General features: G+C 37.9%; 1 protein-coding gene across 1 annotated transcript; it reads left to right on the top strand.

Annotated features, from left to right (window-relative positions):
• Positions 1-875: 875 nt before the first annotated feature.
• LOC113295637 lies at positions 876-3585 on the top strand. The gene is made up of 3 exons (XM_026543968.1): positions 876-2380; positions 2486-3116; positions 3303-3585. Exons 1-2 carry the CDS (start codon positions 876-878, stop codon positions 3087-3089), a joined length of 2109 nt encoding a protein of 702 aa, XP_026399753.1. The 3' UTR covers positions 3090-3116; positions 3303-3585.
• The last annotated feature ends 12704 nt before the right edge of the window (positions 3586-16289 follow it).

Raw genomic sequence — 16289 nt, 5'->3', positions numbered from 1 at the left:
GAATACGCGGAAACTGAAGGACGCTGACAGTAAACAAGTTGGTCATTTATGAAAGAGGTGATACGGACTGAGGTCATGACTAAGCGAAGAGTTCCACTATGAGACCGAGGGATTCATATGAGACTGAGGTAAGCACGTGGGCTTATGACTAAGCGATAGAGTTCCACTATGGACACATGACGCGGCCACGACGCCGACACGCGGACACATGACGCGGCCACGACGCCCACACGACGCGTGTCGGACGCATCAAAATCCGTGTCCTCACTTGACGCACGTTGGACGCATATGTTACCCTATATCTTAAATTCCAAAAAAAAAAATTTTTTTATCAAAACTCATCTCTCTCTCTCGTCTATCTTCTACTCTCAGAACTCAGAAGAATACCCCTTCCCACAGTCTCCCTCACCTTTACTCTTCTCTTCTCTTCTCAGATCTAAGTTGATCATCCGAAAATCAACTTATTTAGTTTTTTACAATCATTTGCTAGTTGTTATGGCTTTATCTCTTAGTTGTTTACACTGAATTTGAAGGTATGTTCTCTTTCTTTTACTCTCCCTTCTTCCTTCTGATTTGCATGATTTTGTTGAGTTATTGATTTTTTGTTCTATTTTCAATCTATTGTGAATTTGGGTTGTTGCTGTATTTGGTGAATTTGGGTTTTGTTTTGATTTTAGTGGTGGGGATCATGTGTATTGTCTACTGTGTAGGTTTTAGGGTTTTTTTTGGGGCCTTTGGGGGCATTTTTGGTCGTTCATTGAATTTGAGCTTTATATATAATACTTATAATTATCTTTTAATTTTCTGCTTGTAATGATTTTATGCTTGTATTTTGATGGCTATCATCTCTTTAATTTTGATGCAGATAGCCAGATATGAACGAAGAGGTTTTAAGCACTACTCCGCTATGGAGATATGTGACTAAGAAGGATAAAGTTAAAGGTGGTGGTAATTGGAATTTTGTATGTAACCACTGTCAAGTTCCATATTCGGGTTCATATTCAAGAGTGAAAGCACATTTGTTAAAGATTCCAGGCTCTGGAATTAGAATATGTCCAAAGGTCAGAGAACATAAACTTCAGGAAATGAAACAATTGAGTGATGAAGCTGAGGCCAGAGCAAAAGCATCTAAGTTTAAAAGTGTGCCTCTGCCAACATGTGGATCAGGTAGTGGTTCTTCTTTTGCGTCAAATTCTTCATCACTTGTTGAAGATCCTAGGAAGAAGAAAAGAGGGGTTGAGAGCCCAATAGAGAAATTGTATAATGCTGCCAGACGTGAAGAAATGGATATCATAATTGCACGGTTGTTTTATGCAGCTGGCTTGCCGTTCCATCTTGCTAGGTGTCCATATTATAAAGTTGCATTTAATTTGGCTACATCAGATAGTAAAAGCATTCAAGGTTATATTCCGCCGGGTTATAATAAACTAAGAACAACTCTTTTACGGAAGGAAATAGAACATGTTGAGAAAGAGCTGGAACCAATTAAGAGCACTTGGAAAGAAAAAGGTGTGAGTATTGTGACCGACATGAACTTTATGGCTGTTTCAGAGGCTGGTGCAATGTTTATTAAAGCAGTCAACACTCAAGGGTCAGTGAAGGACAAAGAGTACATTTCTAAGTTGATCATTGAGACAATTACGGAAGTTGGGCATCAGAATGTTGTGCAAGTAATCACGGACAATGCACCAGTTTGTAAGAGTGCAGGGCTACTTGTAGAAGGTCAGTTTAAACACATTTTTTGGACTCCATGTGTAGTCCACACACTAAACCTTGCTTTAAAGAATATATGTCATCCGAGAGATATTCGAACTAATGTTTTAGTATATGAAGGGTGTGCTTGGATTAGTGAAATTATTGCTGAGGTGGTACTGATCAGAAACTTCATCACTAAACATTCCATGAGATTAGCCATGTTTAATGAACATGTGGAGTTAAAATTATTCACACTTGCAGAGACACGTTTTGCCTCTAGTATTATAATGCTTCAAAGATTTAAAGATGTGAAGCAAGGACTCCGTAACTTGGTAATTTGCAATCAATGGTCATCATATAAAGATGATGATCCTAATCAAGCATTGTTTATAAAAGAGAAGTTGTTGGATGATGATTGGTGGAACACTTTGCAGTATGTTATTGATTTTACAAAACCTATCATAGAAATGCTTAGATTATGCGACACAGACGAGCCTTGTCTTCACTTGGTTTATGAAAGGTGGGATCGAATGATAGATGAGGTAAAGAGCATTATACATCGCCACGAGGGCTTACAAGAATATGATATTTCACCATTTCATATGGTGGTGGACGGGATTTTAACAGATCGTTGGAGTAAAAGTAGCACACCGCTTCACTCTTTGGCACATTCATTGAACCCAAGGTATGTATGACAGTGTAAAATATGCAATCGCTTATTTATATTTTCTGGTCAGTTGAGTTAAATGTTAAAAAAATTTATACTAAAATCATAATTGAAACAACATAGGTATTATAGTCGTCAGTGGCTTGATGAACGTCCAGGGCGTGTTCCACCACATAGAGATCTTTTGATTGCAGGTCAAAGATTGAAGTGTTTCGAGAGGTATTACGATGCGGATGAGTTAAGAGAAGTTAACATTGAGTATGCTAAGTTTTCATCTTGCCGTGAAGAATTTGCAAATGCAAATACCATAAATGATAGATGGAGTATGAATCCTTATGTGTGGTGGGTTACTTATGGGGTGTATGCTCCTTTACTTCAGCAAAAAGCACTCATGTTGCTTGGCCAACCTTGTTCATCTTCTTGTAGTGAGAGAAACTGGAGTACGTATAGTTTCATAAATTCTGTGAAGAGAAATAAAATTACTCCACAAAGAGGTGAAGATTTGGTATTTGTTCATACTAATCTTCGTCTCTTATCAAGACGAAGCCCAGAATACTTGCTAGGGGATACAAGAATGTGGGACATTGGAGGTGATTCTTTTGATACTATGGAGGGTACTGTTGGTGTACTTGAAGTTGCTGATCTTTCTCTTAATGAGCCAGAGATGGAACGCATGATATTGGATGATAATGAAGCTAATGTGGAGGAGCTATACCCCCTGGTTTGACTGTTGACGTTATTTTTTGGTGACCAGGTAACTGTCCATCTCCTTGATCTGTTTTATTCTAAAATTTTAGTTACTATCATGCCAATTCTTTGTTTTATGATGTGAATTCCCCCTGAAATTTGTGTTTAAACTGACCTTCTACAAGTAGCCCTGCACTCTTACAAACTCTGGCAACTTTCATTTATGCCAATTCTTTGTTTTAAATTTCTACAGCTGGATCCTGGATGTAGCGGCATTCACATCATACTTGGAGGATCCTTGTTTTTTGGGCTAGTATTTGGTTCATGAAGTTGCGCTGTTGCGGGAAGGACTTCACTCCCCTTTGCGAAGCCTTCTAATTTTTTGTTGATATGTATATATATAGACTAGTAAATGTCGCGGAAAGGACTTTACTCCCTTTTGCAAAGCCTTCTAATTTTTTGTTGATATGTATATATAGACTAGTAAATGTCTATATAACCTTTTGTTGATAATGGATATCTATGTTCTCCTGGAAGGCTGGAACATTTAGACAGGTAAATGCTTAATCTTTTATGTTAGGAATGGGGACAAACATATATAATTTAATGAAAATATTTATATATATACGTGTCCGTGTCCTAATATTTTGAGAAATTGCCGGTCCTCGTGTCCGTGTCGTGTCGTGTCCGTGTCCGTGTCGTGTGTCGGTGCTTCCCAGGCTTTGGGTCTCATAATGATACGTACGGAATTGTCGGGCTTCATATGCTGATGGTCACTTATAAGAGAAGTGACAAGGATTGTGATCCGGAGGGGACGTGTTCTTTTTGTGATTAACACGTGGGCTTATGACACAAGTGGTGGAGTTAGCAAGATCCCACCAAGGGACCGACGGAAGAACTATTAAAGCTAAATAAACACGTTGGTCTTGGGTCTAATAATAGAGCGCATGGACACGTCAAGCCTCACATGCCGGTACGTGCGTAAATTTATATTAGAAATTTTTTGGTACATTATTGGTATTTTGAACGTGTTTTCAGTGTGTTAAGTACATGCAGTATGTGGGTGCATGGAAATTTTAAGTATAATTCATATACTTAGAAATGTTGGCTTAAACCCGGGCGCACTCCGAAAAGTTAGCTACGCTAAATTCACGACATGATGATCATAAAAAGTAACGAGGGTCATTGTAAGCACGTTGCGACGAACAGTCGGGATTATACTTTTCTTAATTCATCAACAAGTCGAGAGTTAAGAGGGGGCGATGTTTGTATCCTGTTCAAATAGCGTACATGCGTATCACACGAGGCTTATAATGGAAGCCTTAAGTCCGGTTTATTACGGAAACCGGTCGTTTTATTATGGAAACCGGTGGATTTGTTATGGAAACTCACAAGGCTTATTATGGAAGTATGGATTCGGTTTATTAGGGAAATCGGTGGGTTTGTTATGGAAACCCACAAGGCTTATTATGGAAGCCTGGATTTGATTTATTATGGAAACCGGTGGATTTATTATGGAAACCCACTTGGCTTAATATGGAAGCCCAATTCGGTTTATTATAGAAACCCACTTGGCTTATTATTGAAGCCCAAAAGTCCATGGATAATAAGATCCTAATAAAAGAGGTTAAGATTTCCATGGGATAATTATTATAGATAATTATTAATATTATTTAAGATAATTGCAAAATCCAAAGAGGATAATTATCTTAAGTGGTTATAATTATTATTCAAAATAATAATTATTTAAGATAAATAAGGATTATGATAAGTATTGGATATAATAACAAATTTTATCATGAATCTGGTTGTTATTTGGGATTTATACAGATGAGGGAAATTATTTGGATAACTATTAAACCCTAAAGTTACATCTAATTTCTGCCTAGAGGCTAAATCTCAACTCAAAAGGTACAAAATTATATTCTTTTCACCACAACACACTTGCATAGAATATCCTTTGACTTTAGCATCAGAGTGTTTTTGCAGGTACCCCACCTCTTTTCAACAATTTTTTGGAGATTTATCATCAACGGTAGCGATTGGGTCAACTCACACGCATCTGGAAGGTTGTTGGAGTGATCAACTTTTGCACCAACACTCAGTCGAGTGTGAGTGTTGGAGTGGTTACTTATGCTTTGAGTTATTGAATATCACAGGTAAGTTCATAACAATTGGTATATCCAGAAAAATTATGTGCGTACTCTGCAATGGATGAACTCTCGGAGAAATTGAAGTTAAGTCAGAAACTAAGTGATTATAGATTGCAGAAACTAAGGTTGTTGCTGGATGGAAACTCACCACTTCGAGAAATCCACCTTCAATTAACGGAGCTTCTTATTTCCATGACAGAAAGAGACTTGGAATCATTCAACAAACCTTCGTATGAAGAACAATTAGTTACTGGAGTTACAAATGTTGCTAAAAAGGATGAAGAAGATGAGTTCGAGTTGATTATTCCTTCTTATTTTTTTGAGGAACAAGATGATTCTCTAGATGTCGAGCTGATTCCTTCTTATTTCTTTGACGAGCAAGAAGATGATTGTGAGTGATCCCTTCTTATTCACTTGAAGTAGAAGACGAAGAAGAAGACGATACCGCCAATTTCGAATCGCTCATTCCTTTGTTTTTCTTCGACGAGAAGGATTTGTCTGATGGGGTCAATGTTCAACCTCAAGAAGTTTTGAGTGATGAGGTTACTGGGGAGAAACTCGTGAGCTTACAGGTAATATTACCCACTACCCACATCCTGTTTCATTCCTACCAATTCTCTTCGTGACTTATTTGATCGTGGCAAAAAGTTTGAAATTAGGAAGGGTTTTTCTGATTTTATTGGGGAATATGTTCGTCAGCTTATTTTACATCATGGGTATGCCTCAGATTCAATATTCCCTGATTCAGCTGCACTGGAATTTATTAGAACTGGTCATAAGGGTGATGTAGTAAACTACTAGTATTTGTTAGAATGACTGGATAAATAAATTTGTGTTCCTCTTGTGGGCTAGAATAGTTGGCATTGAGACGGCTTATGAGTCGTTTGATCAAATGCTAGATAATGGGAGAGGTGAACATTTTAATTTGAAGACGAAGTATAGGTGGCTTGAGGAGATTGTAGTCCTACACCTTGGCTCATTAGCTATTCTTCAAATTCCAATGGGGAGATTTAAAATTTTCATTGGATTTCTTCCATTCGATACTTGAATTAAGCTTCATCAGGGGTTCTTCATATGCCAACCCGGGGTTCTATGTAATCATGTGTTTTCTTATTTTGTGAGAGCTTTTGAATGGTGTTTTGAGATAACTACTTTTAATTTAGTTGTACTCAATGTTTGTTTCATTTTAATAGCTTACTACAAGGATAATTTTGTATTGGATGCTAATGGTAATACTGGTGATGGGGATAATCTATTTGGTGAGATGTTTCAACTGGATATTGTGAATTTCATGAGTAAAGATGTTAGTAGTCCAAATTTGGCTAGTGATAAAGCTTCTTACCTTTGTTTTAACTATACTGGTGGAGTATTTGATCGTGGGAGATATATTGAACTTATGGAAAGAGATTCATGTTTTGATGGTGATTATAAATTCTATGCTGATACAATTATTTCCTATGAGCATGTTCTAAAAGATAAGTACCAGTTAGCTTTGTTGCTTGCCAATTTGATTGGGATTATACTTACCAAGGAGGGTGAAAACAGTGACACTTGCAAGAGGTTGGCTCAAAATCTAAACAAAGTAAGGTTCTCTGTACCATTTTGCTACTCCAATGCCAAATGAAAGTCATTATGGGAAAGTTCAGGAACTATTTTATGCACTGCATCATACTGGAAGATGGAGTTGGAGTGGTGACATAGGTTCACTAATCTTGCATCTGCGGCGTGGTTTACTTAATATCTGGGTCATACATTCTGTAATACATAGGAGTGGAAAGGTACCAGGATTTTTCGACAAAATAAATGCTCTTGTAGCGGGGAGTCTGAGCAGAGTTGTGGCTAGGAAAACCCCCTTGAAGGAGTTTCCTTACCTCCAGATGTTTCTTCTTTCAATCCTCACAGTGGAGAAAGGTCATATTTCTCTTTCAGAAATCAGGTTATTACACGTTTTTTTTTGCATACTGAAGTCTACGGGAGTCTTTCACTTCGTGAGAGAGTTATAATGACATTGATTTATTCCATTTGGAGTTGTTTCTACTCGTTTTACTGTGCTCAGCATCCGAGTTCGGGTTGCGACCAACAGATGGATGTATATAAATGCGCTTGCAGTCAACATTCTCAACTGTGTTACAAGTATATGTGGGGAATTGTATGTCAAATCGAGGAGAATTGTCCCTGTCTTGCTTGTGCACTGGCAAGAGTGCTAGGAACCCAATACACACTCACTATACTTTACATTCCAAATGTGTTGATGTTACTAGTTTTTTTGAATGGGAAATTTGACTTGGCTTCCACCGGTTTAAGGAGTTTGAATGGTAGTGAAGAAGCCGAATCCTGCGAGAGTTTCTCAATAGCAATTTGGTATTCCAACTTCATCGGGGTACATGAATGTGTTTCTGGGAAGGAGAGAAGTGTTGTTTTAAGCTGTGACGCTGAAGGAACTTATAGGAGCAGTATGTTCTGCAAGGATGAGGTTCATAATCAAATACAGATGGGACTTAGTGGTGGTGCTGGAGGATGGAATTCTTTTGCTGGGTATCTCATTGGTACTGTTCGACAACTCTTGGAGCACCAGAATGTCTCCTCAACAAGTGACACTATAGTACAAGGAGACGAAGTGACACTTACATGCTCCTCACAGAAGCGTTACAACAACTCTCTGGTGCGATTTTTTTATATTTCAAGATATATTTTCCGGTACTACACCTCTACAAGATACAAAGCAGTATGTTGCTGGTATATCACAAGATCATATTGCATTTGAAATCTGGTATCCTTGTTTTTGCTCCTACACCAGAACTGTTATGCACCAGTTGGAGGTTCAGTTGCAGTGTCTACAGGCAACCACACATTTTAATACTCCCTCCGTCCCTAATTAGATGACCTACTTGGTTTTAAGTTTTGTCCCATAAATAGATGACCTATTTTTGTTACTATAAAAAATATGTATAATTTGATAGTTATGTTTATATTCGTTACGTAGGTGTTTTAAAATGCTTTTCGACGGTATAAAGTTTACGAAAAACCGTGATATAGTTTAAGAGATAAATCATTTCTAAGTTTTACTAACATCCTTGTTTTAAAAATTGTGCAAACTACAACTAGGTCATCTAATTAGGGACGGAGGGAGTATATGTTACTGGCAGTGGGTGGGTTATGTGAGAGGAGACTTCACATTGTTTTTTATACCCTTATGGAATGTGCGTGTTGCTAGCCGTCTTGTACAGAGTTTGATCTCAGGGAGGAGCTTTGTTGTAAACTGGATCTATAGGAACCGTTTATTCCGCGAAGCTGAGGTTCACAATCTAATGCCAGCAACTATTCTGAAGCCTAGTTAGCAATTCGGGGTACGGGTAGTAGTTCGGGACGGCATACGTACGAGAATTATACAGATTCGGATAGGCCGGATACGGTCAAAAATCCGGTCAACGGTTCGTTGTTCGGAACGACATACGTACATGTATATTCGTTTTATAAATGTGAGTTCGGCACTTAAAATTTGGCTTACATATATGATAAATTGATAAGTACCATGACCTTATTACGAGACTAATTTTATTTGTATATGATTTATAAGATGGAAAAAAACATTTTAGCGTGATTACTTAATAAAAAGTATACAATTTAATCGCATAAATCATAAATGTATTATAAAACGAGTTTATAGACTTTTAAACAAAAATCAACACATAAAACACTGGTTAAACAACTACCAATAGAAAATTTTAACTGAATAATTGTATTTAAATATAAATTATATACAAAATCAAACGAAAACCAACCAACAGAACTTTGGTCAGAGAGTGACCTATGGGAGAGCAAGGTTGGGCGTTCAAACTAGGTTCCGAGTTCTAGTTCGGAAATATCATTCGGATTCGATCAGTTCGGATACGTTTGTGAATCATCCGTGAGGTCCATATAATTCGGGAACTAGATTCGGAGTTCAAATAGTTCGGAAATATCATTCGAATTCGGTCCGTTCGGATACGTTCAGGAATCATTCGGGAATGATTCAGAGAATTACTAACTAGGTTCTGAAGCGCAATCTGTCCTCGAAAAGATCAAGGAATCTGGGTAATGCAAGGAGTTACACCTTGATTTACATGGAGTTACTAGAATACTCTATCTCTAATTTTTGGTGTTACATACTTCAAGCTTCGAGTATTGCGACAGCCTATACCATGACAGTGATGGAAAGACAAGCAGTCAGAGATGCTGCATGTACCGTGTTGTTAATCCTTGTGATGACATTTCTTGGCTACTTCTCCCTTCAGTTCCCACAATTGCGAGCAACCATATTTATCTCTCGTGTACGGGTTCAGTTCTACACTCTTATCTGCTTCCACTTGCCATCTATGGCAGATTTTCGAGTTGTGGGAGAGTTAAAATAACAGTTCCACATTCCACTTGGGGCGGTTGGCGTTTGTTCGGTTGTATGCAACATCATTCTTCATGTTGCAACCAAGTGGTGGGTATGTATAAGTTTCACCTTACTGGATCTTTAAATCCTTGCTACAGCTATATGTGGGGTTTATGGTACCACCCTCGAAGCAAATTCAGCTAGATAGGGTTCATATTTGTGTTATTGGTGGCAGTCCCTCTTACAAATACTGCTGCTCACTTTTTTGACCAGCCGAGACAAATTCAGCTATATGCACCAAGACTATTTGTGGCTAAAGTTTGTGCAGATGGTTTTCTTCAGACATTTACCAGCAGTGGGACAAAACTTCAGATTCATGTTTTCAAAAGGTGAACATGGTGAGCCTGTTTCCTGGTGGAAGACACGCATAAGAGTTTTCTGGTCACTAGTGGATTTTTGTTATAGAACTACAACCGGGTCCAAGCTTGGCATTTCACACAAAGGAGGGAAGTTAATGTTTCATGGTAGCATTAATCTTGTAGTTGTTATTCATTGTTACAGTGGAAACACTGTTAGGATTGATGTTTCAAGTGGCGCCTACCAAACTGGAAGTTATGAAGACATTATACGTCTTGACCCTTGGGGTCTGAATATATGGTGGTACCCACGGTTCTCCTTCAAGGGAGGAACCACAACCACGTACGCTCATTACATTGCGCAGGCAAATAGTTATTTGTTGGCTGGACTGGTGATTTATGCTCAATGGGTAAAGGTGATGATACAGATTCTTAAAGGGGGAATCCAGTTGCTCCATATGGGCTTATGGAGTGCAGGAGGTTGGGCGGCTTTCTTAAACTTCATCCTTGAGGACAAGGATGGTTTGAAGATGGAGGTAATGTCATGTGACTGCTTCTGAGTGGCTACTTTTAGCAAAATTTGGGATGCCCAAAGTAGTGATTAGAAATTTCATTAGCTTAAAAAGACAGTTAGTAGTTATTTTAGTTTTAAGATAATAAGAGATTCAGTGGTGCTGGCTAGAACCACATGTAGAGAGGGATGTGTAGTCGCTTCCTTATTAGGGTTTTGTTCCCTATTTAATGTCTTATTCTCTCTTGTAATAAACTCAATAATTGAATAGAAGAGGAAACTCAGTCCAGTGTGGCTGCAGTGGTTACTTATGCTTTGAGTTATTGAATATCACAAGTAAGTTCATAACAGTTGAGCAGAAGCACGTGAGGAGAGAGAAGCTGTGAGGTGGGGCTATTTTTTATTGGTGGTGCGATCTAACGGTTTTGTGCTTTTTTCTTCGTTGTAAGGTGGTATGGAGACGACGGCTCCACAACTTTTTCCACCACTTTCATCCATCTCTCAGGAGGTAGCTGGCTTTCTATGAGAGATTTACATGGTTCTACATTTTCTTCACTTCCTGGTGCTACCAGTGTTACCCTGCAGTTGATTCATTTCCATTAACACCATCGAAGACTTGGTCATCTTCTCTTTTTCCGGCGAAGAAGAATGTTTCTCAGGAGGCTTCTATGAAGTTTGTTCCTACTAATTTGGTTAATGGAGAACGGGTCGTCTCTGTTAAGGGTGCAGATCTTGATTCTAAAATCAAGAGATGTGAAAATTTGGTATTTTTTTTGGTAAACGTCAGGCTTACTCTCTGGTGAAAAGGGTTGTTGAACGTGTATGGAAGCCGAAAGGTAATTTTACTCTTACTATCCATGGTGAATTTGCGTTTATCTTTGATTTTGATAATGATGAGGATAGGTTTAATGCTCTTGAGAATGGATATTTATATATTTCAAATCAATTGTTTCTGGTGCAAACTTGGCATCCATATATTGAGAGTGAAATTGCTGAATTGAAATCAGTAACTATTTGGGTTAATCTCATAAAAGTTCTTTTACACTTTTGGGATACTGATGGATTGAGTAGCATTGCTAGTTATTTGGGAAGACCAATTATGATGGATAATCAAACCTTAACTAGATCAAGAATGCGTTATGCTCGTATCTGTGTAGAAGTTGATGTTATGTTCAATTACCCTACTTCTATTCCAGTTGTGGTTGATGGTGTGAAGAGATTTTCTTTGGATGTTGAATATTCTTGGAAGCCCCCTAAGTGTACTCATTGCCAAGTATTTGGTCTTACTCTAAATGGGTGTTCTAAGTATGAATTCGAGAAAGCAATGGAAGCTGTTGTTGCTATTGAGAAGCAAAAACAACAAGTCAAGGAGGTTGGGGTAGTAAAGCAATATAAAGTCCCTAAGAGAGCTAGAGATCCTTCTACAGAAGATGAGGTTGTTATTGTTAGAGCATTGCTCGGTCGAACTCTCATGCATTGCTATTTCAAGCATGTTTGTCAAGTTTAGTTGTCAAAACTATATGTCTTGATTTCTAGACCACTTATAGCTAAGTATCGGACTAGGAAAGTTAAGTGTAGTTGAGCTCTAGACTCCACGACGATCATCTTACGAAGACGAAGAACTACTCAAGGAACCAGTGGAACTTCATCCGACTAAAAGGTATGTGGAGACTTGAACTTATCTATCACTCAGAAATCTACCTCTCTATCTCTTATTCTTGAGACAAAGTCGTATAAGTATGATAGTTTTCATACATACACATTTGCTATTTCCAGACGAGTTTAATCTCCTATCTTTTTCCCGAATATGTGTTGGTAAGCTTTCGCTTTAACCACTTTTCATCTTAACTCGTGACGAAAGTCATGATGACGTTTCAATCTTGAAAATAGCTTTGATGACAATAGTTGTGAATAACGACTGTTATAACATTATAGAAGAATGTTTCAATGATTGAAATGTAGAGTTGAGATAAGTAACCCACTATTGATATAAGCATATATAGTGTGTTCGCACATTAGTATATAAATCCATGTGTCGGAAACCAAGTGTGTGCATATGTGTTCATACGATATTGGTGAAGGAGACAGGTTGGGTATGCGTACCCGTACGCGTACCAGCGGAAGTTTTCGAACCGAAAATTTGCTGAGTTTGTAAGTTTGCAAATTGTTAAATCAGTCACCTTAGGTACGCATACCCGTACGCGTACCCACAGAAGTTTTCGACCGAAAAATTCTGTTGAGTTTCTAAACTCAAATCTGGTAGCTATGGTACACGTACCCTTACGCGTACCCAAGCTGGTTATATTTCTCAAATAGGAAGTTCATGAACTTAAACAATAAATCAATAAGGAATGCAATCTTTGCAAATCGTGGCTATATTGTTCATGAATTGATTCAAGTGAATCAAACCGATTTTGTTTCAATTGTGTCTATTCATAAAGACCTAAGCAATTGAACAACTCTTCAACTAGTTGTTTTGAAGTCGTTTGAACTAGTTGTGAAGAAGATGAATACGGTTGATATGAAAGTGCTCATATGGATAACCATTGGTTAACTATTTGTGAACCAACTAAGTGTACACGTTTAGGTACGGTTACTCAAACCTAAATGAAATACATTTCATTTGTGTGTGACAATCTAGGTTTTGATCTAATGGTTGAAAGATATTAGCTTGGTTAAATCAGGTTTTTCATCTAATGGTGAATATTGAATGCTTTGTTACCAAGGTAACTTAGATTGCAAACCCTGATTTGAAAACTATATAAAGGAGACATCTAGCAACTGGAAAAACTAATCCCCACACCTTCTGTGTGATACTAGTTGGTTTTGCTAGAGTCGGTTCTCCTTTAACCTTAGGTTTCTTCTCGAGACCTTGTAGGTTAACGACTGAAAGACTTCATTGGGATTGTGAAGCCAGGCGAAACTACTTCTCTTGTAGTTGAGCGATCTGATCTTGCCATTTTCTATCGTACGAGTTCAATTGAATAATTGACTTGAGATTATATCTCCGATAGGGAAAGATAAAAAGAAATCACAAACATCTTCGTCTCATTGTTTGTGATTCCGGAATATCTAGTTTCGCTACCATACGATTTAGATTATTGTGAGGTGATTGATAATTCTAGGTTGTTCTTCGGGAATATAAGTCCGGGTAATTGATTGGTTCCTGTTCACCTTGATTTTATCAAAAGACGGAACAAAACTCTTTGGTTTATCTGTGGGAGATAGATTTATCTATTATCGTAGACTTTTCTGTGTGATACATATTTTTTTACTAAAGTCTTCGACTTTGGGTCGTAGCAACTCCTGGTTGTGGGTTAGATCAACTAAGGGAATCAAGTGTGTAGCATCCTGCTGGGATCAGAGACGTAAGGAGCGCAACTGTACCTTGAATCAGTGTGATATTGATTAGGGTTCAACTACAGTCCAGAACGAGAGTTAGTTTGTAGTAGGCTAGTGTCTGTAGCGTCTTAATACAGTGTGGTGTTCAATCTGGACTAGGTCCCGGGGTTTTTATGCATTTGCGGCTCCCTCGTTAACAAAATTTCTGGTGTCTGTGTTATTTCTATTCCGCATTATATTTTGTTATATAATTGAAATATCACAGGTTGTGCGTTAAGATCAATCAATTAGAATATCCAACCTTTGGTTGTTGATTTAAATTCATTGACACTTGGATATTGGTCTTTGGTACCATCCAAGTTTATCTCTCTAGTATTTGATAAAGACTCACATATTTCCATTTGCTTGAGTAAAGATCAAATTGAGAGATTGAGATATTAACTCTTTGATATACTTTTATCTAGATTGAGTCTGATTGTCTAGTTCATTCTCTATAAAGTATATTGGAGTTAGTCCATACGGATTGCTAATGGAAATATTGGGTGAGGTTGTTAGACCCCCGCTTTTTCAATTGGTATCAGAGCAGGCAAACACGTTCAAGACCTCAAAAGACTGTGTTTGTAGTAATCTGATTCTGTGGAAAAAGTAGTATCTCCTATCTACGCATAGTTTATGTCTTCCAATACTTCTAACTATGTCAAATGTCTTGGACCTTCCTCAAAGGATAACTCCTTAGTTGATTCTTCTGAATCCCGAGAAAGAAACGAGACAGTTGACAGAATGTCATAAGCACAAAGGAAGGTCACCGGAAATAAAGAAAATCCAATTGAGACGATTGACTTTCGCAATCATGCTCAACTCCTGGATGAATTTGAAAAGTCTCTTGGTCGAGAACGTGAACTCTACAAAATCATTGAGTCCTTCTCTAACAATATTAAAAAACTCACTCAGAAAAATATGCTTCAATAAGAGAAGATTAGTATCCTTGAGAATACTGTTAAAGAAGGGAAAATTAGAGTAAATCTTTTGATTGAGACACATTCATCAAATGTTAACAACCTGCGTGTTGAAACAGAGAGCATTGATGCATCTCTTCACCTTGCCCAACAACAGTTGATCTCCTTAACTAAGAAAAACAATGTACTGAGAAATTCTTCTATATCACGGGATGGTTCTCAACGTGAGTTGCCTGTCATAAAGAAAAACTAATCAAAGGAAGTTCTTGCAGAAAATAAACGGCAGGCTTCCAAATGGGACATGGGTTTGAAACAGATGCCCTTCAACAATTCTCTTCCACGAAATTGTTCCTTCTGTGGGAAAAGGAATCATAGTGCTAAACATTGTTTTGATAGGAAGAAACAGATCTCCGATCTTCGAAATCTTCTTCTATTTACCGTCAACCAAGTTAATCATCTGACGGCATCAACAATGGATTTAACTCCCACAGAAAACCAGAACTCTCATAAAAATATGTTTAATGATCACTCATTTCAGAATCTTACAGGGACCGTGTTTATTCTCATGGTGCAAACTACACCACAAAAACACAGTTTCCCAGTGTCTATGAGAACAAGACTGGTAGATCTAAGTATGGAAGGTGGAGACCTATCTCAGTAAATACTCTAGAACCAATCTCTAGAGGTCCTAGACTTAGTTATCAAAAAGCTCCATTTAATGGACTCTCAAAAAGGGTTGTAAGAACCTTCTAAGGAGTTGAAAACAGTCAAAGAGAGGTAAGAAGTACAAAAGTCAGACTATCAAGTGGTATCCCCAAATCATCTCTCAACACTCATGGTGAGATTATGTCTCATCCTACTACCTAACCTTAGGTATTCTCATCCTTGTGTCTAACTTGAGAGTTACAAGGATGTCTGTTTATGGGATGCTCAAGTCTTAGGTCGATTACCATCTGTTCTATAAGTCTGAGGTCTGTTTTACAGGTTGAGATTTATGTTTTCTATTCTCTCTGTATCTAATGTGTCTCTTTTGCTCTGTCTATTCTTGTTAGATATTGAGCCCTGTTTGGAAGAGACATTGTGAAAAAACAGCATCTATTTACTCTTGGGTCCTTCTTGATCTTTTGGTATCCGTTTCGGGCTCACGAACGTCCAAGTCTTCTATAGGAAACTCTAGGGTTTTCACCTAAAGGTGTTTCTCTCTTGATTGATAAAACATATATATACTTCCTGTATGTGTTTATCCTCTTCCTAGAAAATTATTTTTATGGGAACCTCTGTTGAGCCTCAAGAAGAAGTGAACACTGTGATGGAAGAAGACTTCAAAGGATGTGATTCAACTTAAGATCTAATCCTGAAAAAGATGCTTGAAAGAAAAGAGTATAACTCTTGGATAGGAGAATGTGTCAAGGATTTAATTCTCATTCAGAATTGTAGATGGGGAAAAACGATTTGCTGGTTTTAAGGAATTGAGGAGACGACCGTATGGAGGAGACTCCTCGGACCGAGCAAAATGTTAAACCTCACACAGATGCATCGCTGCAAAGGGGGTGCTTTAGATT

This window comes from Papaver somniferum, chromosome 7, assembly GCF_003573695.1.
Source record: "Papaver somniferum cultivar HN1 chromosome 7, ASM357369v1, whole genome shotgun sequence".
Classification (NCBI taxonomy): Eukaryota; Viridiplantae; Streptophyta; class Magnoliopsida; order Ranunculales; family Papaveraceae; genus Papaver; species Papaver somniferum.
The sequence above is the reverse complement of the archived record's forward strand: the minus strand, read 5'-3'. Positions and strand labels throughout refer to the sequence as shown.

Bases quoted from the DNA above. Each gene is read 5' to 3' on its own strand.
- LOC113295637 (XM_026543968.1), top strand. From the start codon at position 876: ATGAACGAAGAGGTTTTAAGCACTACTCCGCTATGGAGATATGTGACT. The intron at 2,381-2,485 runs GTATGTATGACA...GAAACAACATAG, and splicing joins GCACATTCATTGAACCCAAG to GTATTATAGTCGTCAGTGGC.